We start from the raw sequence: 24,952 nt of genomic DNA, 5'->3' as shown, positions 1-24,952 counted from the left end.
CTACTCCGAGCCCCTCCCGGATGGCCGAGCTCCTCACCCTATCTCTAAGGGAGTGCCCGGCCACCCTACGGAGGAAGCTCATTTCCGCCGCTTGCATCCGGGATCTCGTTCTTTCGGTCATGACCCAAAGTTCATGGCCATAGGTGAGGGTAGGAACGTAGACCGACCGGTAAATCGAGAGCTTTGCTTTTCGGCTCAGCTCTCTCTTCACCACAACAGACCGGCACAGCGCCCCCATTACTGTGGCAGCCGCACCGATCCGTCTGTCGATCTCCCGCTCCATTCTTCCCTCACTCGTGAACAAGACCCCGAGATACTTAAACTCCTCCACTTGAGGCAGGAACTCCCCTCCAACCTGAAGAGGACAAGCCACCCTTTTCCGGTTGAGAACCATGGCCTCGGACTTGGAGGAGCTGATCTTCATCCCAGCCGCTTCACACTCGGCTGCGAACCGCCCCAGTGCGTGCTGTAGGTCTTGGCTAGACGGGGCCAGCAGGACCACGTCATCCGCAAAAAGAAGAGACGAAATCCTCTGGTCCCCAAACCAGACCCCCTCCAGCCCTTGGCTGCGCCTAGAAATCCTGTCCATAAAAGTTATGAACAGGACCGGTGACAAAGGGCAGCCCTACCGGAGTCCAACATGCACCGGGAACAAGTCTGACTTAGTGCCGGCAATGCGAATCAAACTCCTGCTCCGCTTGTACAGAGATCGGATGGCCCCTAGTAAAGGGCCCCCGATTCCATACTCCTGGAGCACCTCCCACAGGGCATCACGAGGGACACAGTCGAATGCTTTCTCCAGGTCCACAAAACACATGTGGACCTGTTGGGCAAACGCCCATGAACCCTCAAGTACCCTGTAGAGGGTATAGAGCTGGTCCAGTGTTCCACGGCCGGGACAAAAACCACACTGCTCCTCCTGAAGCCGGGGTTCGACTCTCGGCCGGACTCTCCTCTCCAATACAATGGCGTAGGCCTTACCAGGGAGGCTGAGGAGTGTGATCCCCCTGTAGTTGGAACACACCCTCCGGTCACCCTTCTTATGTAGGGGGACCACCACCCCAGTCTGCCAGTCCAGAGGCACTGTCCCCGTCCGCCACGCAATGTTGAAGAGGCGTGTCAACCATGACAGCCAAAACATCCAAAGACTTGAGGTACTCAGGGCGGATCTCATCCAACCCCGAAGCCCTGCCACCGCGGAGCTTTTTAACCACCTCGGTGACTTCAGCCTGGGTGATGAAAGAGTCCAACCCCGAGTCCCCAGCCTCTGTTTCCACCAGGGAATGCGTGATGGCAGGATTGAGGAGATCCTCGATGTATTCCTTCCTCCAGGAGTCCCACAAGCCAACCACAGCCGATAGGTCTCCTTCTTCAGCTTGACAGTGTCCCTTACTTAAAATATGTTTCCTTTGCTAAAGGAAACATATTTTAAATCTAGATCCAATAAGGGTATGAATAATTGGGGGGTTAACCAAGTTGGATCTGAATGAAACAAGATTTCACAAGACAACTTCGCTTAGACAAATGAGACCAAAGCAGAGATGTTTAGTCATAATCCGTAGAACCAAACGCAGCATAACAGAACAAAGACCTAATCCCAACTGTCAAGCACAGTGGAGGAGGGCAGATGATTTGTGCTGGATTTGCAGCCATAGGATTTGGAAACCTTGTACTCACTGAGTCCTTCACGAACTCATCTGCGTACAGGAGTAAATCAAAGTACGCGAGAAAATCACAGGATCACCAACAAGATAATAATCAGGGGCGTCTCAGGACCAATGAATAAAAGCCACTAATGTCACAAAACCTATAAAAAAGCAGGACAATAATATCAAAAGGAGGACCTGAAGTACAACTGAGCGACTGAAAAATAAGGATAACAAGGTATTGGAAATTCCAGACCTCAAACTATTAAAAATCTCCCCACAAACACATCTTTGGTAAAAATTAGCTTGGTTTAGCTGAAATGTTTAACCAAAAACACAAATTATGCTGTATTTGTCAGGGTGAGTGCAGCGTAGAACCCCGGAATGCAGACAAGCAGGCAGCATGACGGTAAGTGAAAAAAGATTTAACAAAAAACTCACTCACAGGAAGAGGCAGGAACAAAACAATAAACGGGCAGGCAAGACAGGCATGGCATGATCCGAAAAACAAGACATGAGCATGATTGAGAAAAGGTTTCTGTGCCGAATGACAGAACGGGTGTGTATTTATGGAGTGTGACCAGGTGAAGCAAGAAGACAGATTAGCTAGGTGCAGGTGAACCGAATAAAGTTGAATGACAGGACAAAACGTGGCTTGAGCAGAACGGAAATCCAAGGATACAAACTAAAAGAAATACAACTAGAAAAACATAAAACTAAAGCATAACCAGGAAAATAATAAACAGAAGAATGATTCAAAACCTTAACTGTGAAACAGACAAACAAAACCCAAAAACACCCACAAATCATAACAGTATTAGCATCCCATCAATCCTAATAGATTATACTGTAGTTATTTATAAATCAATAACTTTTATTTTGTTTGTTATATAAAATTCTCTGAATGCAACTTGACAATGTATTTACCTTAACAATTAAAAACACATCATAAGAAGTGTTTTACTAAGAATGATTAATTCCTTGTTGTGTTAAGGTATAAAGATTTTATAAAGGTCCAACCCTGTAAAATGGTTGAGCCTTTATGTTTTTCCCCCTAGCAACAGACATCTTCATGTCGGTCCAAGTTTAGTAGTTCAGACTAATATTAAAATAGATTCGATTCAGTTTTTTCTCTGATCAGACGTCCCTGAAATCTCTGGAATGACAAAGCAAAACCAGGTTTTTGCAGAGGCTGCCTAATTTGGTTAAAATAAGAGACAGCATAAGCTTCGACTTAAAGATACCTGCAGCTATGGTGAGCTGTGGTGGATAAGAATATAACAAAAACAAATGCACCCAAATATGTAAAATCTCAAGAGCTGATGATGTATTTCAAGATGAAAAGGTTAATCATGAGACTGAGCGAATGTTTGCAGACTGAGGACACAGGAAGGGACTAGGAATCAAGCCCAGATTTGGTCCAACCACCCAGCTGGAATATCACAGGTACAATTTACCAATGTGAATAAACAAATTAGTTATCTGACAACAGTTACAAACGGTGTGAGCAGGGAAACAAGAAACTAAAAGAGACACAATTACAGGTCCTTCTCAAAATATTAGCATATTGTGATAAAGTTAATTATTTTCCATAATGTAATGATGAAAATTTAACATTCATATATTTTAGATTCATTGCACACTAACTGAAATATTTCAGGTCTTTTATTGTCTTAATACGGATGATTTTGGCACACAGCTCATGAAAACCCAAAATTCCTATCTCACAAAATTAGCATATCATTAAAAGGGTCTCTAAACGAGCTATGAACCTAATCATCTGAATCAACGAGTTAACTCTAAACACCTGCAAAAGATTCCTGAGGCCTTTAAAACTCCCAGCCTGGTTCATCACTCAAAACACCAATCATGGGTAAGACTGCCGACCTGACTGCTGTCCAGAAGGCCACTATTGACACCCTCAAGTAAGAGGGTAAGACACAGAAAGAAGTAGGCTACAGGTGCCGCATTCCCCAGGTCAAGCCACTTTTGAACCAGAAACAGTGGCAGAAGCGCCTGACCTGGGCTACAGAGAAGCAGCACTGGACTGTTGCTCAGTGGTCCAAAGTACTTTTTTCGGATGAAAGCAAATTCTGCATGTCATTCGGAAATCAAGGTGCCAGAGTCTGGAGGAAGACTGGGGAGAAGGAAATGCCAAAATGCTAGAAGTCCAGTGTCAAGTACCCACAGTCAGTGATGGTCTGGGGTGCCGTGTCAGCTGCTGGTGTTGGTCCACTGTGTTTTATCAAGGGCAGGGTCAATGCAGCTAGCTATCAGGAGAATTTGGAGCACTTCATGCTTCCATCTGCTGAAAAGCTTTATGGAGATGAAGATTTCATTTTTCAGCACGACCTGGCACCTGCTCACAGTGCCAAAACCACTGGTAAATGGTTTACTGACCATGGTATCACTGTGCTCAATTGGCCTGCCAACTCTCCTGACCTGAACCCCATAGAGAATCTGTGGGATATTGTGAAGAGAACGTTGAGAGACTCAAGACCCAACACTCTGGATGAGCTAAAGGCTGCTATCGAAGCATCCTGGGCCTCCATAAGACCTCAGCAGTGCCACAGGCTGATTACCTCCATGCCACGCCGCATTGAAGCAGTCATTTCTGCCAAAGGATTCCCAACCAAGTATTGAGTGCATAACTGTACATGATTATTTGAAGGTTGACGTTTTTTGTATTAAAAACACTTTTCTTTTATTGGTCGGATGAAATATGCTAATTTTGTGAGATAGGAATTTTGGGTTTTCATGAGCTGTATGCCAAAATCATCCGTATTAAGACAATAAAAGACCTGAAATATTTCAGTTAGTGTGCAATGAATCGAAAATATATGAATGTTAAATTTTCATCATGACATTATGGAAAATAATGAACTTTATCCCAATATGCTAATATTTTGAGAAGGACCTGTAATACCACCAAACCCATCTAATGATGCATTATTCTGACTCACAGCTTCTGTTCAGACAGCAGCAAGAAGACTAGTCAGAATAGAGGAATGTTTGATCGTTGAAAATTTAGATCAGTCTGGACTAAATCAGATCCAACATCCTCAGGTTGGCTCTAAGACCCCAAAAAATACCCGAGTGGAAATAGATGTTAGTTCCAGATCCATACCTGATCAAAACACCAACTAAAAGATTTATTGGTGTAAGTTTTGCAAAATAGTCGAAACCTGGAAAACTGGTATAGGTCTGGAAATTTTTACCCTTTTTAAAAACAGAATTGAAATGTCCATTAATAAATAAAATTTGTCAGACTTACCATAATCAAGTTAAAACCAGATGTTCATATGGATTGTATAAAAAGAGACACTTTTTCCAACTGTCAAACATGAAATCAAATTAAACTTTTCCTGTTTTAGGTCAGTTAGGGTTACCAAAATAATTTGCTAAATGCCAGAAAAGGGTCAGATTTTCTTAGAGATGTTTTGGAGCCTAATACAAAATTCAGAAGATTTCATACATTTTATTAGTGTTTGTTAGAACTTGACTTTTAATCTTTATGACTTTATGGTTCAAATGTTTTGGGTTTTCTTCCAAAAGCTCCTCACAGTAGTCCCTCCTGCAGCAAAACACTTACACAAGGCTAATGCTGCTTCCCCTGTACTTCACAGTTAGGATGGTGTTCTCAGGCTTGCAAGCTTCCTCTATTACCTCCAAATGTAACCATGGTCATTATGGACTACAACTTTTAGTTTCATCAGATCACAGGACATGTCTCCAAAAACGTAAGTCTTTGTATTCGCAAACTGTAATCGAGCTTTTTATGTTTCTTTTGGAGTAAAGACTTTTTCCTCTGGTTTTAATAATGACGCTGTCCTATCGTCTTCAGTCATCATCTTCATATGGTCTTTCCCTTTTGTTCTAGGGTTGATGTGCACATTTTGCACCAAAACACCTTCATCTGTGGGATGCAGAACCCTACTCCTTCCTGAACAGTATGATGGCTGCACATTTCCATGGTGTTTATATTTGCAGACAACTGTTTGAACAGATGAACACCTTCGGGCATCTTGAAATCACAGCTGAGGAGTTCCATCATTACATTCCTGATATCTTTCATGATGTCACACAAGGAAGCAGTGTGTTTCAGGCGTAGCCTTAAAATACATCTGCAGGTGTGCCTCCATTTAGCCCAAATGCTGAGAAACAATCTACCAGAAACTTACAAAACCATGACAGCATTATCTGGGGTGTCCCAAATTATTTAAAGGAATGTAATCTTACCCAGTATGGAAGAAGCAGGTATAGAAAATGGATGGATGGAATTGTAATCTTGTTTAGTCTTATTTAATGCTGGACTATTAAACTCTATGTGATTATAACCTAAGCATATAATATTAAAATTTCCCCTGGTTGCATCTGCAGCAGTTGTTGATCAGGGATGAAACAGGAAATACTTACAACACAAACAACAATGCAATACTTAGGGATATTGTAAAGGATGCATAGATCCTACCTCTGATTATTTTTCCTGTCATCATCACTTCCGAAATCCTAAAAGAAAAGAAAAAAAAGTACAGAACTTAAATTGTACAGTAGCGGTAAATGAAATGTTTCAGATAATCTTGGCAATATGGGTCATTCTACAAAAAAAATAAAAAAAACCTAATCGCTTAACTTTCAATGTCTGTAAGCCGTTAGAAATGATATTTATGAATGTATCAATTAGATTACAAATAGACTGCTCCTAATGTTTAAAAAGTTAATTTAGATGCATTAATTATTTCAAGAAAACAAAATGTCAAAGTCATCAAAATCTCATCTATTTTTATTTTAAAATATTTGATATAATAATGTTGAGTAAAAGATTGTTCATTTTAAGTTTTAATCATATTTCACATCATCTGTTGGCATGTAATAGTGTTAAATAATAGCATAATAGATTAATATCCTGGTATACTCATTTATGTGGGGTTGTGAAAACTGATTACAGCTGAAAAACAAAGGAAAATATGATTATCAAAAATGTCATGATTTCACTACTAAAAATGCTTAAAATATGTTTAATAGATGTAATATTGGAAAGTGACCAGAAGTAACACAATGAAAGGTTGATAAATGATTGAATTTTAGGATTTGAAATGTTAAAAAACAAAAGGAAACAAAATGAAATATTAAAATGAAAAGTTAACAAATTAAAGGTCAAATTGTGCCCTATGGGTGCTATCATGGACAACTGATGTGACATCATTGGTGTTAGACCCTGTTTTTTGTGCATTTTAATAACAATGAATGTAACTTAAAACACTGGAATATTTTAGGCATTGACAGTTTATACAAGAAAGCAGACGATATTGGAGAATTTGTAACACAGCTGTCTTGTTAAAACAATGATAGTTTTTTTTTGGAATATATATATATATATATACAGTTGAGATTCAAATAATTTTGTAAATGCCATGTAAGCATTAAACACCTGATTAAAAAATGACAAATAATAGAATGTTTTTCATGATATTATTCTTCACTAGTCTGCCTTTACAAAAATATTCAGATTTTCATAAAAAAAATAATAAACAAACAATAATGTTTAGATCACGGGTAACACCAATAACAAACACATAGCGCATTACTTCTAAAGTAAAATACTTTTAAATATCAAACACAAACAGAAGTTAACCTTTTCAAGTTTTTTTCAAGTTGCACATTTTAGCTGATTTGTGACTGTGAGATTCCACATTTTACGTAGATTGACTCATATATATTTTTATTGTTTATAAGGAGTCGGGAGCAGTTTCATTCCTTGCAGTACCTAAATATATCCAGAAATGTGACACGTTTTGCTGCTGTTAAAACAATCAGATTTCCCTAAAACATATGGCAGCGCCATCTGCTGGTCAGAGTTGTTATGTATTTTTCCTTCCCCCTAACTATAGAATTGGGAGCCACTGTGCTGAAAATGTGATATGAAGAACTTAATTATTTAAATATGAATGAGGCAAGAAAGCGAATGCTTTTTCTTTCCATTCAGTAAAGTTAAGAAAGATATATTGAATGTATGATTTTCTGGTTAATGCATTGAAAGTCAAATAATATCTCCTTTTTAATCTATACAATAACAACACCAGCTGTTTAAACAGAAAAATAAAGGATAATTGCAGACAGAAAAAGCTGGCTTATCTTTATTATGTGTGGTTTGAGGACAAATGCAACGAACCACGTGTTTTTTTTCCACAAATCAGCTACCATCCCATAATACAGTTGTGTTTCTAAGTTTTTATTACATCACTTAAAGGTCACAGGCGAAGCCCAGAGTTTGTGGACTGAACTGTGCACAAAGATGCTATTCTCCCAAACTGTAAAAGCTGTGAGCGCACAAATCCCACTAAACAAGCAGGGAGAGCAGCGTCTGAGCGCAAAATGAGCACTTTGACTTGACAGCTAAACCCTGAACAGCTCCCCCTCCCCCTCTGCAGGATTTTGTTTACAAATCCGCTACAAAAGCGGCAACAAACAACCGAAACAGAAGCATGTCCAGTGCACAAAGCATCGAGCAGGTATGACTTGCAGTATACTAGTCGCCACTCATTGCATCGGTTCTTGCAAGAGCGTTCTTAACGTCCCCCACACAAATCCTAATCCCCGGCTTTCTCACTCACCTCCCCCGCGCTGCTGCTGGCCGAGGATGCCGCACTGGGGGTGGGAGATCGTTGCAGAGTCACCAGGGCCATGGCCGGTGGGCTGCGGCGGCCGTGGAGGGCAGCAAAGGAACAGGGAAGGGAGGGGAGAAGGATGCGCCGCTGCTTCTACCTCTGTCACCGGGTAGAAAATATTGCCTAGTCAGACTCTCTCATTCAACGCCACCTGACTCCACAGAGCCCGCTCCGTGTCCCCTTCGCGGCTCCCGGAGCCCTCATGAGCGGGAAGTGATGGCAGAGGTCCCGTGTTTGGCTCCAGGTAGCGGTCCCAGAGATGTTCACGGCGGACAGACAAACAAAACAACCTGCAGGTAGCAAAGCGGGACAGAAATGAGACGAAGATTTAGCGGCTGCCTCTGATTGGCTGGCCTACTTCGCGTGCGCTCTGCCATTGGGCCAATGTTGTCAAGGTGACAGACCAGACTAGGAACTCCCATACCATGCTGTTAGTGTTTTTCTGCTACATAACAACCATGCAAGTATCCTTTTATAAAAATTATCATTGAAATTATATAATCAATACAAAAATACAACAAAAATTTCACAATAAATTATAAAACTCGTGCAAGAAGCCTTTTTAAAAATTACATAAATTATAAAATGATGGTAATAAGATACAGATTATAAATAGTAAAACAAAATAACATGACAATAAAATAAATGTATTTTATACATTCAAATTTCTGGAAGCTCAGTAAAATATATTTTTATTAGCCTTACGAATTGCGTAGAAGCTATTTTATTCAATAAGACAGTTTATAAATGCAACAGACTCAAAGTACAAATTGTTAGCTCCATATATGTTTTAATTAAATTGAATATACTGCCTAACAATGTGGTACTCTGACTGCAAGATGGCAGAGAAGATGGCCCTGCAGAGGAAAGTGAGGGGAGCTGAAAAGGTTATTGGACTGTCCTCACCCTTTGTCTATTTTTCAGAGTCACTGAAGGGACAGGGTTTTGGACATCGTCAGAAATGCCAGTCCATAACCGTTTACAACTACTAAACATAAACTTATAAAAGTATTGTGATGTAAATAAAGTATTTATGGCAGAAGTGTTGTACATTTGAGTTAAATGACTTCTGCAAGAAACACTGTACAAACTTCTGGAATAAAACCACTGGCTGTGATATTGCATTTTGGCCTATTGTCACCAAAAATTAAACGCTGCAACACACCGTTCCCTCCATGAAGCATTGTAGTGGCAGAATCCTGCTGTGGGTATGGTTTTATTGCGAAGTACTGGGCAATCTTAGAGGAAAACCTTCTAGAGGCTGCTTAAGATTTGAGGTTGGGTTACAGGTTTACCTTCAGAATAACAAGACTACAGCCAGTGTATTCCAATGAAATGGTTTAGATGAAAGAAGGTCAAAGAATATTAATTTGTTGGAACCACCTAGTCAATGTCCAGACCTAAATCCAACAAAAATCTGTTACAAGACTTGAAACTGCTGTTCACTGTCGCTCTTTGATAATCAGAAAGAGTTTGAGCTATTTTGCAATGAAGAATGGGCAAAACATGCAGTCTCTAGATAGGTAAACCTGGAGAAATGCCACAAAAGACTTGAAACTGTAATTGCAGCAAAAAGTTGGAAGGAAAAGTAATAACACACGAGGGCTTAAAACAAATCCAAAGCACAGTTTTGTGGTATTTTTATTTTTTAAATTATATATAACAATTCATCAATTTCTTTCCACTTCATCATAATGCACCACTTTGCGTTTTGTCTAATACCTAAAATTAGACTAAATAGTGGTTTTACGGTGTCAAAATATGTTAAATTTCCTGGGATATGATTACTTTTGAAATGAGACATAGTAAAAATTACAAGCCATTTCCCAAAAGATATGAAATTATAATGCATTATTATAAAGATTATTCCGATTTGGACAAGCACTAAGTTACAATATATATGCTTAATTTAATTAAAAAATAAAGGGTAATTGTAAAATTTTATACATTTAGCAGTTCTTTTTCCCCCCATCTATAAAGGTTTTATTTCAATTCAATTCAGTTTATTTATATAGCGCCAATACACAACACATGTTGTCTCAAGGCATTTCACAAAAGTCAGGTACATACATTCCAATTAATCCTAATCATTGAACAGTGCAGTCAGATTCAGTTATTTATTCAAATTGGATAAAACGTTTTTCTGTCTAAGGAAACCCAGCAGATTGCATCCAGTCAGTGACTTGCAGCATTCCCTCCTCCCGGATGAGCATGTAGAGACAGTGGACAGTCACTTGACTTTGCAGCAATCCCTCATACTGAGCATGCATGTAGCGACAGTGGAGAGGAAAAACTCCCTTTTAACAGGAAGAAACCTCCAGCAGAACCAGGCTCAGTGTGAGCGGCCATCTGCCACGACAGACTGGGGGTTTGAGAGAACAGAGCAGAGACACAAAGAGAACAAAGAAGCACTGATCCAGGGAAGGAAAAGTAAATGTTAATAGATGTAGCTCCTTTAGTCATTTCACCTAGAAAGAAAGAACAGATAAACTCTAAGCCAGTTTTCAAGGTTAGAGTCTGAAAGAGAGCACATAGAGTTAGTTACAGTAAAAGCTCAGTCAATTGCCATGTCTAGGAGAGAGAAAGGGTTAAACACTGAAAGACAGGGCCATGTGGATCATTGGTAGAGGGTGAGCATTAAGTTGTTGCCAGCAGAAGCTCGGACGATTCCCCTCTCCAGAAAGGTGTCACAGGTAGACACAGAGCCAGGCCAGGTGTAGCTTCTAGGAAGAGAATAGAGAGAACAAGGTTAAAAGCTGAAATAACAGCAAATAATGCAAAATTGGAGAGTAGTGTGAGAATGTAGCGAAGAGGGTGAAAGTGGTCGTTATGTCCTCCAGCAGCCTAAGCCTATAGCAGCATAACTACACAGATAGCTCAGGATAACCTAAGCCACTCTAACTGTAAGCTTTATCAAAAAGGAAAGTTTTAAGCCTAGCCTTATAGACAGTTTGTCCATCTAGAGCCCACTGATGGCCACTGTTATACTAAAAACTACAACGATTGGGATACTTCTCTCTGTCAGATTGATTATAACCATTGGAAAAGAGAAGGGGTTATACAGGTAGCAGAAATGGAGGGTGTGTTTGCACCTCAACTATAACTGAGCCGGTTTAGGCTAAACCTGACTCCTCCTTACTCCATCCAACAGGGAGGAAAGAAGATGGAGGTAAAAATAAGGAAGATAGCTCAGGATAACCTAAGCCACTCTAAATATAAGCTTTATCAAAAAGGAAAGTTTTAAGCCTAGCCTTAAAAGTAGACAGGGTGTCTGCCTCATGGACTAAAACTGGGAGCTGGTTCCACAGGAGAAGAGCCTGATAACTAAAGGATCTGTCTCCCATTCTACTTCTAGAGACTCTAGGAACCACCAGTAAACCTGCAGTCTGAGAACGAAGTGCTCTGTTAGGAACATATGGAACAATCAGATCTCTGATGTATGATGGAGCTAGATCATTAACGGCTTTAGATGTGAGGAGGATAATTTTAAATTCTATTCTAAATTTAACAGGGAGCCAATGAAGTGAAGCTAAAGTAGGAGAAATATGATCTCTCTTTTTAATTTTCATCAGAACTCTTGCTGCAGCATTTTTAATCAGCTGAAGGCTTTTAACTGCATTTTGTGGACATCCTGATAGTAAAGAATTACAATAGTCTAGCCTTGAAGTAACAAATGCATGGACTAGTTTTTCAGCGTCACTCCTGGACAGGATATTTCTAATTTTGGCAATGTTCCGGAGATGAAAGAAGGAAACCCTAGAAACCTGTTTAATATGGGATTTAAATGACATGTCCTGGTCAAAAATAACACCAAGGTTTTTTACTTTATTTTCGGAGGTCAATTTAATGCCATCCAGGTTAAGTGATTGACTAAGCAGTTTCTTTTTTAAAGACTCCGGTCCAAAGATGACAACTTCTGTCTTGTCTGAATTTAGAAGCAGAAACTTTAAAGACATCCAAGTTTTTATATCTTCAAGACATGCTTGTAGTCTATCTAACTGGTTGGGCTCATCAGGATTTATGGATAAGTAAAGCTGAGTATCATCTGTGTAACAGTGAAAATGTATTCTATGCTGCCTGATAATTTTACCTATTGGAAGCATATATAAAGAGAATTGGCCCAATTACTGAACCCTGTGGTACTCCACAATTAACCCTGGAGTTTAAAGATGATTTATCATTTACATGAACAAACTGGAATCTGTCAAACAAATAAGATTTAAACCAGCCTAGTGCTGGTTTAAATTAAATTTAAGCCCTAAATTAAATAAAATTTCACTAAGATGTGTTTTTTTTCATGTGGTCTCACATCTAGTTAAGTAAAATACACATACACAGAACAGTGGAAAAAATATGGGGTGATTTATTTTGAAAATGGTCTTTCCATTTGGCCCCAAGTAATGTCTTATAGGAATTAACCGACTCTTTGGGCCTAATTGTCAAAACATAGCTTTTGCAATAAGACTTGGGCAAATTATATAATGGGATGAGTCAAGGCAATTGTTTGAGTTTTATTTATCTGGTTATTGAACTGTTAATAAAGTCTACACAGCTTTGAATAAAACAGTTCAAGAACAAACTTCTGTTTAATCAGACACAGACAGCAGCCCTTCTGTTATTTCTCTCCCACCTGTAATGAGATTGTCCACTGATGCTCTTCACTCATCATCATCATTCTGATAATTCAGTCCATCATTCCATAGGCAAAAGTATCCTCAGAAAGCTTAGAAGGCACAAAACATTATTTTATTTTGTTCCTGGTTGACCTATTACTGGTCCATAGACTGTGTTGTACCATTTGACTGACTGGTTACATTGGTTGTTTGCCCTAAAGCCTCCTGGTAATGTTCAGACTCCTGTAGACCCCTACCCAGAGTTTCTATAGGCAGAATTAAGGATGCAATGGCAGCCAGCAGACTGCAGCCACAGTAAACCAAAAGGGTCAGATACATTGACGTCCTGAGCATCACCTGGAGACAACAGACAAAATATGTAGAGTCAGAGAAACCTGCAAATATTTGTTACTTTAATCTACAATTATATAGTTTTAACAGTGGTATTCTTTCTGTGTACAACCACCTCAATGTAATATTTGTTTTCCCCGCTGACTAAATCTACTTAAATTAATGAAATGCATTTGTCTGTGTCTGTATGTCACCACTACGGATCTAAAAACATGAAAAAGATCGAAATGTTTATAAAGAAGCAAAATACATTCATAATTTTTTTTTTTAAATCTCAGGGTCTCAACAGGATTGCAACAGGGTTAACTGTTGATGTATATCTTCAATGGTTTTTCTGTGAAATAATTCGCTGAACAAGAATGGGGACATTCCAGGATAAATACCACTACATGCTTCTAAATTTAACATTTTATGTATTAAATATAATTTAAGACTGACATGTATTCTTGTCTTTTACAGGGCACTACAAGAGTTCTAAGTAGGCAGTTTGCAGATGTGTCTTATTATTTCTACGTTGATGATATTGAGGTGTATTGTTCTTTTAAGCCAACTGAATATCTAAACTTGTCTCCTTGTTAAATTTCTTTACCATTAACAAACATCGGCTTTGTGACCTGACGATGAATTCTGATAAGACAGAAATCCCAATTATTGCCCCTGATCTCAAACACTTTGGTGTTATACGTGATTGTGCCATGTGATTGGAGCATCATTCTTGATAACTCAGAAACATTTTTAGCTGAAAAATATCTTCAAACTTTAAACTCTGGTGTCAGAAGATGAATTAGAGGTGATCATTCTGGCTTCTATTTCATAACCTCTCCATTAATCTAACAGCCTATTTCTGTGGTTTGAATAAGTAGGATCTTGACCGTCAGCACATTACTCACTTTTAGAGCTTTGTGTGGTAGAGCTCCTGCCTATATCGCTTACTGTTGAGAGCTCTACACTCCAAGCGGTCTGAGATCCTTTGATCAAAGGCTACTAGTAGTGGTAGCCCCCAAGTAGAGGAATGCATTGCCCTTATCTCTACACGATTGCAAGTCTGTTATTTCTGTTTTATCATTAGCTTTATGCTCTTCTGTTTATCTTTTTTCTTTGTTTTTATACATATATTTTTATATGTGGTCCTTGATTGTAAAGGTCGCTATATAAACAAAGTTTACTTACTTACTAGAGATAATGCTTTAATATTTACACATAATGTTATTTCCTCATGATACCATATTTTGTGAAGTGCACCATTCCCTCTTGAAGCAAAACAAGGTAGCAACATACAATAATGTTACCACCCTGTACTTTAAAGTCTGGATGGTGATTTTAGGATTGCAAACCTTCCCCTTTTTCCTCCAAATGTGACGATGGCCAAACACTTAAATTATTGGTTAATTAGACTACAGCACATAACTACAAAAATTAAGTTTGCTAACTGTAATCTGGCTTTTTATATTGCTTTTGGAGTAATGGTTTCTTTCTCTCTGAGTGGGGTTTAAGCTCATTTTGGTGCAGAACCTGTTTCACTGTGAATTATGAAACTGTCGTACAGGGTAAGCCAGTATCTTCACATGGGGTTTTGATTTTGTTGTGGGGATGACACATGTTTTGCATCAAAACACATTCATCTCTAGGACACCAGAGATTAATGTGAACCAGTCTTCTCCCTGCATTGTATAATGGCTGGACATTCTCACAGAGATTATACCTGACTGTAGTTGTTTGAACTGATGGATAAGGCACATTTAGGAATCTGGAAATTGTAATCAAGGATGAACCAGACTTGTGGAGGTCCACAATTTGCTTCTGGATATCTTGGCAGATATCCTTTGATTTTTGCATGATGTCACATAAGAAAGCAGTGCTTTTGAGGTGATACCTTAAAAATACACCTGAAGTTGGGCCACCATTTAACTCAAATGTTTCCAATTAGAAGCTTACAAAGCCATCTCATCATCATCTGGGGTTTTCCAAACTGTTTAAAGACGTTGCCATCTTAATGCAATATTAATGTATGCAAAATTAAGAGTTTGAAGAAAGGAATACAATTCTGCCCTCAATATTTTGACATTTTGCAAATGGAAATATTTTGGGTTATTTTAATTGACTTAAAGTTTAGTTTGATTTGTTCTTCAAGATACCTTTCTTGATTATCGATTCCACCCAGTTTTCCACATATTATGACATATGTTGTTAGCCCACTGCACACACCTTTATTATCTTCTGTGTGGATATATCTCTTCTAAAACTGATTCCAACATTAGCACTAGATAATGTCTGAATAAGGGAGTGTATTTTTATACACTGTATGCAAATATATGGTTTAAACTGCATGATAGAGCTGCATACCTGAGCCACGAATGGTGTAATCAGAGCACCAATCCTTGCAACAGCACTTGAAGTCCCCATTCCTAAGGCTCTGATTTCTGTAGGAAAAACCTAAATAACAATAATAAGAGTGTGTTAGAGCTTCATTTCTCTACACATATTTTTAATGCAAACCTGATTCATACCTCCGGTGTGTAAACGAAAACTACTTGGTATCCACCTGAGATGAAGGCTCTGGAAATGAAGATGAAGATTGTGAGAGCTATCCTGTATGGACAAAAAGAAACAGAGGGTCAGCGATGCGGTAGGTCTCAAACGTGTTTGTTCTCTGAAACAACAGCAGCAAACTATCTCACCTCCCAGTGCAAGCAAACAAGGGCAGGATACACAAAGAAAACATGAAGAAACAAATCGCCATGCTTTTCTTCCTGCCGAGATAATCAACTGCAAAAAGGGAAATTAAAAGACCTGGGGAAAAAACAGGAAAAAAATGTTGTGAAGGCTTTAGCTGAGTAAACTTAACACATTTTCCTTTAGGCTAATCCAGTGGAACACAATACAGCACTTTACAGATCAACTCCGCACCTCAGAAAAAGCTATTGGCAAGCATTTTACCTGGGAACTCCGCCAAGGTTGTCCATAAAAGATCTTTGTAATCAGCTGATGTCAAATATTTACATTCAAGTCTACACCTCGGTTCGTTCTTCGCTCCTTGGGTCGCTATAAGGAAAGAGAGCAGTTTTATATTTATGTTTGGTCACATTAAAAAGGTCCAACTGTTTATCGGGTTCGAAGATGGCACACACTTCCACATGAATCCCCTGCTTGGAACAGCTCAGTGGTCAACAGGACAATCCCGTAGTAACAGAAGGCATTTGCAAACCTTTGGTGAAAAAAAAAAAAAACAGGAGCAGAGGTTAGATTTTAGACAGTAATATATTAAAGTAGTGGGAATTAGAGCAACTCATACAGCTGGGATCAGAAGTTTACATATGTTTATCATGGACATTAATGTAATATTTATTTTGGATTTTTTATAATTTATTTGAGCCCTTCTTTTTCATTGAATGATTGTACAATTAACCTGATTTTTAATCATAGTCCATCAATCTTTCAGGAGTGCCTTTGGGGGGCTATTCAAATAAGTTAATGTGAGCTGTTTTAATGATCCACACCCTGGTATGATGTGTTTTGGGGATTATTGTCCTGTTGGAGCATCCATTTGTGTTCAGGTTTCACTGATCTACCTATGGATTTGATGTAAAGTTGGAAGAAAGGGGAGGCATTTCTCCGTCTTTGGTATTCCACCCACAGGCCCACAGCAGGATGCTACCATTGCCATGCTTGACAGCTGGGACAATGATCTTGGTTTTAAAAGCGTCAACTTGACTCCTCAAAACTTACATCTTGTCATTGTGGCCCCATGGATCAATCCTCGTCTTTTCTGACCATAAAACTTTCCTCCAGAAGGCATTTGGTTTGTCCATATGGGCATATGCAAATTTAAGTTGGGCTAGAAGCTCAGTTGTTTCAGCACACTCTCAGTTCAAGTGGAGGTTGAAATCACTTCACTGGACTTTGGTAAAACATGAACATCCCATCGACATTTCTGTCATCTTTGAGTGAGCCAGGTAGTTGACACTTAGACATAATTAGGTGTTTTCCAACAGGACAATTGTTCCAAGCAGAGATTAGAGCAATAAGCTTCTGGGATGTCCCCGACATCAACCCCCCTAAAATAATTTGAGGGGTACATTTAAAAACCTGGTGGGTCCCTGGAAATTACCCAATTTTAATGAACGGCATTCATTTTGGTCAAATGTACAGCTCATTTTGTATATTAAACTTGTTGATGGCAACAAAAAGTATGTGGTTCAGGTGTGTGGATTACAGAAATTAAATGTAAACTTGTGCATTCAATTACTATTATAAAAAAATAATGTTTTGTTTGACATGAAAACCTTTAACCCTAAAATCTTTTTTTGAAATTTATCAATGAAATCTCAAAATCAATATGACATTCATGTGCATGATGGTGCATATAAAGTTATGATAAAACCTGTTGATTTATGAGCTTTGTGTTGCTCCCAGTTTCTATGTGCTACGACTGTTTAAAGCACTTTAGATGCTCATTAAAACATCACACAGAACAAACTAAACCTACAACGCTACATTAATTTGGTAAATATCTTGTACTGGAGTTTATCACTATGACAATATAACACTAATCTTTCTATATAGCTGTAACACAGTTTCTATTTGCTGATTGCTGAGCAGCTACAAACCCAATGATACACTAATCAATGATACATTCATCAAACTAACCATATAAACCACAGAAGAAGAGTAGTCTTCCAGTACTGATGAGAAAAAAGATCTTTAAATTGTCCACGTTCACTCTGTGAAAATAAAAGACAAAAATAGATGCTTGTGTTAATATATGAATAAAAATAATCTTCATGCTGTGAGCACATCTTCATCATCTCATCCCTGAGGAAACATTTATGCCCAACCTCACCTGTTTATATTCAATGAGTGTTCCCCGAGGCATTTCTTTGCCATTATCTCGGGCAATGCGAGTCAAAGTTGCCATGGCCTTATCTCTTCTCCCTGACAGCACATCAAAACGAGGACTTTCAGGCAACCACTGTGTGACACATGAAGGTAGCTCAGAGTTTGCCAATGGCTTATTTTGCTACAGAGATCATGTAATGTCATGAAATATACTTACATAGCAGAAAGAAACAAAGATTCCTATTGGAATGGCGGAGAGGCCGAGCAGCCACCTCCAACCCAGAGTGGGCATTACCCACAGGGCAAGCAAGACCTCGAACACAGCACCAATGGCCCAGAAAGCCTGAGGAACACAAATGCTTCTGTCAGAAATGCTTTGCCTTGTTTCTGAATGACTTTAGTTTAAACTTCGATAAACTGCACAATAACAAACTCCGAATACCGCAATCAGCATGATGCAGATGCCTCTCGCCTTCACTGGAAGGAATTCTGAGTACAGAGTCACTCTAAAAAAAAAGTGAAAATTTTTTGTTATTCAAACAAATCCTCCAAAACCCATCAAAAAAATTGCTTTCAGAAGAAAGATGGAGAGAACCTACGATTGAGGTGCTCCTCCGATGCCAAAGCCTACGAGGCCTCGAAGGACCAGCAGCCAGCTGTAGACTGGACTGAAGGCACTCAGCAGGCCGTAGTACAGAGTCCAACACATACAAACTGTCAGACCCTTTTACCACAAAAACAAACAGAAAAACATGAGGTACTGAAAGGAAATCAAATCCACCTTAAAAAGCCAAGATGTGACACTTACTACTCGTCTTCCGTACTTGTCAGCCACATTACCCCAAGCAACAGAACTGAACCCCATCCCAATAAAGACAACCTGATGTGAATAATAAAAAAAACTGAGTGCAAACAATATAATCAATTACACTATCACCATTTTCTCAAAAAGCACCTAAAGGCTCTTTACGGATGTTATAAGCGCCACTTGATAGCCGGGGAGACTCCACTCACAGTGCATCTGGGGTCCCAGGATGCTTAGGATCATCATCTCCATGGCATCTCCAATCTGATGCAGGGGAACACATAAGATAGACACAAAATGGAGATAATGACAGAAAGGCTCTTCAGCGTCTCTTAGGGATTCTTACCCATGCGAGTCCCGTAAGGAGCGAAATCTTCCATTGAAAGACTCCGAATCCAAACGCTTCCAGTGCATTGTCCACTGTAAAGGTTTCTGCGAAAGGTAAGGGGCAAAGACAGAATGATCCGTGTCATTTTGTGAGGCACTTTACTTACATGTATCCTTTTCCTTCCACATTACAATAATGTGCTAATTTATGGTTGTCTATCACATAAAAGCTCAAAGAAAATTCACCGTTGTTTGTGGTTGCAATTTGACAAAATTCAGATTACTTATTTTAATACAAATTTGTGATTTGTATTCAACATCCTTTACCCTCATAGGCCTAAATAAACCCCAGTGCACCACTGAGCAAGCTTCTATCCAACAAAAAGAAAAAGAAAACGTGTGTCAAACGTCATATCTACCCAGGCGTGAGCAGGCAAGGAGAGCATTAGCCAGAGAAGCCAAGAGGTTCACAGCCAATCTGGGGGACCTAAGACATCCACAGCTCAGGTGCAAGAATATGTTGACAAGACAACTCTTAATTCTGCACTCCACCAACCTAGTCTTTGTGGAAAAGTGGAAGGAAGAAAGCTATATGGAAGACAGTACTCTGATCAGTTGGGACCAAAATTGAAGTTTTAGGGTGTCAAGCAAAACTCGATGTGTGGCAGAAAACTAACACTGCACCCTGAAATTACCATAACTGCAGTGAAACATAGTGGCGGAGGTATCATGCTGTAGGATTTTTTTTCTTCAGCAGGGACATTGGAGCTGGGCAGAGTTGATGTGAAGATGGGAAAACATGTTCCAGACTGCAAAATCTGACTGAGCCTGAGATATATTGCAGGGCAAAAACCTAAGTCTCTACATCATACACAGAAAATCCTGAAAGAGGATTTCACTCAGTTGCTGAACAAAGTACAAGGTCTCAAGATCAAGGTCTTCTTCAGTGGGCCTCTACCAGGGGTGAAAGTAGTTTTAAATTCTTGCCAGTACTTAGGGGTGGAGCTAGAGGGGGGTACTGGGGAGGCACTGGGTGCGTCTGTGGCCCCCTCGAGATCTCTTTCTCTCAGCAAAGTCCAAACTCAAACTAATTAAAACGTATCAATATTTTACTTCAATGTAGGCTGTCTGTATAAGGCAGAAATTAGAATCACTTGATAATGTAGTTAAAGTTGTTAAAGAACTCCCATGCATGAAACAATGATAAACCATTTTCTAATGCATAACTTTTCATCTTCAGTTTCCGTCTTTTCTTTTGAACAAAGAAGTTATTGTTCTCTGCATTGTGGTCAAGTTTTGATTTAATTTAAATAAAACATTTGACGGTTCAGTTGTTTTCGCGGTTTTTATTTAAAAGTCTGTAGATGGTAAGTGATTTATTGTTCGTCCTGTCCTAATGCAAACGGCTGTTTTTTATGTCTGTGCACCACCTGTGTAAAATCTCCCCGTCCATTAAATCGAACGCACTGATCTCCTTGGCAACCGTTCTGTTTCGGAGGTAAGCGCGCATGTGCTCTCGTGTAGTGTATGTGAAATCTCACGGTGTTTTCGAGCTGTACTGTGTTGTTGTAATTCAGCAAAATAACATGAAACACAACCAGTTTCTGTCCCTTTGCTTTTAACTGAGGTATTTAGCAGCGAGCAGACAGACATTAAACGTAGTGGTGCTCGTTTTAAAGGCTGGTCGTTCACAACAGCCACGAGCTCCGAGAAGCAATGCAAGAGCATTTAGGCTCCCAGCATAGCAGAACAGTTCAGAAACTATTTGGAATGAGGGGAAAATAACTATATTTATGTTTTAGACTGCCTATTGGTAGCGGATCTGATCTTCTTTGTGTGCTCGTGGGTTTTTGCAGCCGTAACTGGTTCTGGATGACGGCTTCATAGCAGACAGCGGTTCTTCCCTCTTCCCCTTACTGCGTACCGGCGCCAGTGTTACCAGGTGAGAAATGTAGGATTATCGTACTAGAGACATAAAATTATCGTATTTTGAGGGAAATTATCGTACACTCGTCATAACCAAAATAACAAGTCTGTTGATGTGTTGAATATCGTCTAACAGGCACTCGCAGCTTTGTGGCGTCAGTACGGAATAGATTTATCAACATCTGCAGCGCCACAGTGTCGGGCTCTGTTTCTTCTTCTTTTCTTTTTTTCATTCCTCAATCATGGGCGGGCGCAGTGGACTATTCAGCCAATCATGGCCGTTGTTCTGAGGCAAACGCATTACGTCACTCATAGGTCACATTTAGAAAAGCACGATTGGCTGGAATTTCCAGCATCTGTTCCCGAATCCGGACACAGATGCCTTCAGGGTTCACAAAAAACTCCGACAGACTTTGGTGATAGGCTGCTGACAACTGATTACAACCACACATTCACGGAATGGTCAAATTATCGTACATTTGGCCTTTTTTTTTTTTTTTAGGAATATTGATCGTACATCGTACAGAGAGCAAAATTATCGTACAAATACGATAATTATCGTACACCTGGCAACACTGACCGGCGCAGAATCTGTTAGTAGTACGCAGTACCGGACCGTACCAGCTCACTTTCACCCCTGGCCTCTACCAACAGTTCGGGGTGGAGATGAAAGATTCAGTAGACTGCTGATGATAAAGGCTTAAAAAAGAATGTGCTGCAGAACGGTGAACTTTATTGACAACTTCAATATTTTCACGGTAAGATGACATAATTTCAAGGAAGATTGATTTTGTCTCAAGTCTCAAATACAACTCTCCATTTCCAGTTTTGTTCTGTGAATCAGACACCAGCTGCCTCAGCAACAAACAGGAGACATGAGAGTACAAAACAACTGATAGAACAGGGTTCTGAAGGACAACAGCTGCCTGCTAAGATAAGGATGAACCATGGAGAAATAAATGACACAGAAAGAGACTTCTTCATCACTAGGGAATCTCCACAGACTCCAACAAGATGAATGGATCCCCCCCCCCCCCCCCCCCCCCGTTGGTCCCAACAGAGAGGACGCCAGACCTACTACACTCGAGACTACACCAACCTTTCCCATCTGCGTTCATCTATAGTCAAATTATTACTGCAACAGTTTGGCTGGCTCCCGATACCTCAGAGAATAGACTTTAAAATACTTTTGTTAGTTTATAAATCACTTAGCACCTAGATTTATTGCTGTTGTATCAACCTTCAAGGCCACTCACGTCTTCTGGTTTAAGTCTACTCTGCATCCCTAAAATCAGAACCAAACATGGAGAAGTAGCATTCACTTCTCATGTTCCACTAATCTGGAACAAACTTCCAGAAAACTGCAAAAATGCTAAATTCCTGAGTTCTTTTAAATCAATGTTAAAACCCCTTTGTTTAGAGTTGGCTTTGACTGTTTTATTTAAACTTTTAATTGCAACATCATTAATTTGGTTAAAGCCCTTTTAATTGTCTTATTGCTGAAATGTGCTATCCAAATAAACTTGCCATGGCTTGCTTAGATCTGTACAGCTTGTAGAAACAGTGCAAAGGAATAGTAGCAGTAGTTGCAGTGAAATGTTTTTCAGATCTAAAAGAAGAGCCAGGAGAGCTGAATATTAATGCATGCCACAACTGAATTTTTGTATATGTAAATAAATTCAAAATGATCAGTCATTAACTTTCTACTTCACAACTACTTTGCTTTGGCCTGTCAAATAAAAACACGATAAATTACATTGACATTTTGGATTTTAACATGACCACATGTCCGAAGTGTATGATTAGATTTACAAGGTACTGTAAATGAATAAATATTTGCTAAAGGATTGAATGTTGCATGCAATAAAGCCCTAGCTGTGTTAAAATCATTGATGTTACACTGATTAGGACAATATATGATTAGTCTCTAACTTATTTGTGATTTCAGATCTAAAGTATTGTTACTCTCATATAAGTATGCAATTTTTCCCACATAGACACAGACAATAATATTTGTTCAATGTTCCTAAAGTAGTATAATAGTGTTACAGAACATTGAAAGTTGACTTACTGAACAATATGGATTCAGTTATTAAAGGTAAATAAATCAGCAGGCTAACTTTAGAGCATTGATCCTATTTTTTTCAGTTGTGGATCTAATATAATCAAACACTAGAATGGGCCATGGCCCATATAAACTGATCTCTTACTTACAGACTGACTTGTAAAAAAGATAATTGTTTTTTTACATTACATTCTCCCTTTTTTCTTAGGAAAAATCTAAAATGCATCCATATCAGCTGATTATGACACTGCTACATCTGTGTATACCATGTGCCTTCAGAAATAGTTGATAACACAAGGAAATAAGTCTGTGTTATTTGCAAACGGCCTGTACAAACCTGCAGCTTTATAATTTCCAGAGCTGTTTGCAGACTCTCTGCTCCTTGAGTCAACTATTGCTGAGGCAATAGTGCAGATCTCATTATCAGTGGCCTGGTCTTCATCAGTGTGACCCACAAAATCACCTTCATCTCTAAGTGTCAACACACAGAAAGAACACATTCAGTCATTACCCAATTAAAATGGCTTCCTTCATTGTATATCACAGTTAACTGTATAAAATAATATGTTCAAATGAGGAAATAAAGTAGCATTAGCTCTGGAAACCTTGAAAGCACATTCGTTTTCTAAGACTATATCACCTTTCAGTGAATTAAAAAGAAAGCAACATAATTTGGGGGTGTTTTTACCCTGGTTCAGGATTACTCCAGCGCCTGTAAGTGACTTTAGTAGATCTATTCCAGTTGTCCATGTTGCAGTCCTGCAGTAGACAGCAGGGCGCAGAACTTCAGCTGAAGACAAACTGGTCATTTGTTGTCAAACCTGCTAGAGCAGTTGCTTCAAGTTTCAATGAGACAACCAATCAGTGAACAAAATACCTGCAGAAACTGAAGGGGGCGTGGTCACACCAGGAAACAAGAGTGTGGCAATTCAAGCAGATATTCACAATAAAGCTTTATACAGGGATCATTGCGTTGGCACGAAAAGCAAATGGGCTTTAAACAAATGCAATTTATAAAATGGAAGATCCTAGAAGAAAAAAAAAAATTAATGCGACTAAAAACTGCATAAGACGGTCCTTTTGGAGTAAAAAGTAATAATCAGCAACAATGTATTGTTGAGTTTGGTTAAAAAAATGAAAAAATGTAGACAAAAATAGAATAGCTGGATCAGAAATTCTGATAGAAATAAAAGGTTTGAAGAAATAATAAATGCGTCTGTTTTCAAGGTTTTTAAATAAAAGTGGGCCATTAATATTGAATGGCACTCACTTTATTCTCCAAACTACAAGAACAAAAGATATGCTTTTTGCTTCATTTGAGTCATGTTCATTTTTTAAACATCCGACATGGCATGGATAGAGGCATAACTAGTTCTTGACGAGTGATTCTTTTCTGTTTTGACTTCCACAAAACACCAAAAATAACTGTTCGATTACAAATAAGGAATTTATCTGCGGACAAATGTTTCAAATTAAAAAATATAAGGTGTTCTGTAAAAAAAAAAAAAGAATTCATTTGATACCGTTTTTAATGTAGTTTCTCATGAGTGTCATAATGTATGACAGACTGTAGGTGGTGCTATTACCCTAATGTTTTTCTTGCTAAACCTTGTATGTCGTCAGTGGTATTTCTTGTTTCTTTTGTTTCTTTTTTTTTTTTAGTAATTGTGTTAAAGACATTAAAAATGACCAGTCTGTTACCAGAAACTAGTTAA

General features: G+C 39.0%; 3 protein-coding genes across 3 annotated transcripts in view; 1 reads left to right on the top strand and 2 right to left on the bottom strand.

Moving 5' to 3' along the window:
* The window catches only part of ssh1b (slingshot protein phosphatase 1b), a 33,363-nt gene extending 24,739 nt beyond the window's left edge, over positions 1-8,624 (bottom strand). The window contains exons 1-2 of the mRNA XM_047372274.1: positions 8,261-8,624; positions 6,118-6,155 (exon numbers count right to left, since the gene is read on the bottom strand). Of these exons, the coding sequence (XP_047228230.1) occupies positions 6,118-6,155; positions 8,261-8,332 (110 nt within the window). The 5' untranslated portion in view covers positions 8,333-8,624. The remainder of the gene's footprint in view (positions 1-6,117; positions 6,156-8,260) is intronic.
* Positions 8,625-12,657: 4,033 nt separating this feature from the next.
* LOC124872025 (synaptic vesicle 2-related protein-like) lies at positions 12,658-24,086 on the bottom strand. Its single transcript, XM_047371677.1, has 16 exons — positions 23,926-24,086; positions 23,575-23,708; positions 19,266-19,351; positions 19,085-19,183; positions 18,923-18,994; positions 18,714-18,838; positions 18,557-18,620; positions 18,332-18,457; positions 18,119-18,247; positions 17,926-17,999; positions 16,407-16,483; positions 16,216-16,320; positions 15,957-16,068; positions 15,786-15,867; positions 15,622-15,711; positions 12,658-13,284 (listed from the first exon to the last, which is right to left on the bottom strand). The coding sequence occupies exons 1-16, from the start codon at positions 23,985-23,987 to the stop codon at positions 13,084-13,086; spliced, it is 1,638 nt and encodes a 545-aa protein (XP_047227633.1). The 5' UTR covers positions 23,988-24,086; the 3' UTR covers positions 12,658-13,083.
* The window catches only part of myo1hb (myosin IHb), a 30,438-nt gene continuing 26,586 nt past the window's right edge, over positions 21,101-24,952 (top strand). Inside the window, exon 1 of the mRNA XM_047371676.1 lies at positions 21,101-21,188. The gene's annotated coding sequence lies outside the window, so the exon portion shown is untranslated. The remainder of the gene's footprint in view (positions 21,189-24,952) is intronic.

This window comes from Girardinichthys multiradiatus, chromosome 8 (assembly GCF_021462225.1).
Source record: "Girardinichthys multiradiatus isolate DD_20200921_A chromosome 8, DD_fGirMul_XY1, whole genome shotgun sequence".
Lineage (NCBI taxonomy): Eukaryota > Metazoa > Chordata > Actinopteri > Cyprinodontiformes > Goodeidae > Girardinichthys > Girardinichthys multiradiatus.
The sequence above is the reverse complement of the archived record's forward strand: the minus strand, read 5'-3'. Positions and strand labels throughout refer to the sequence as shown.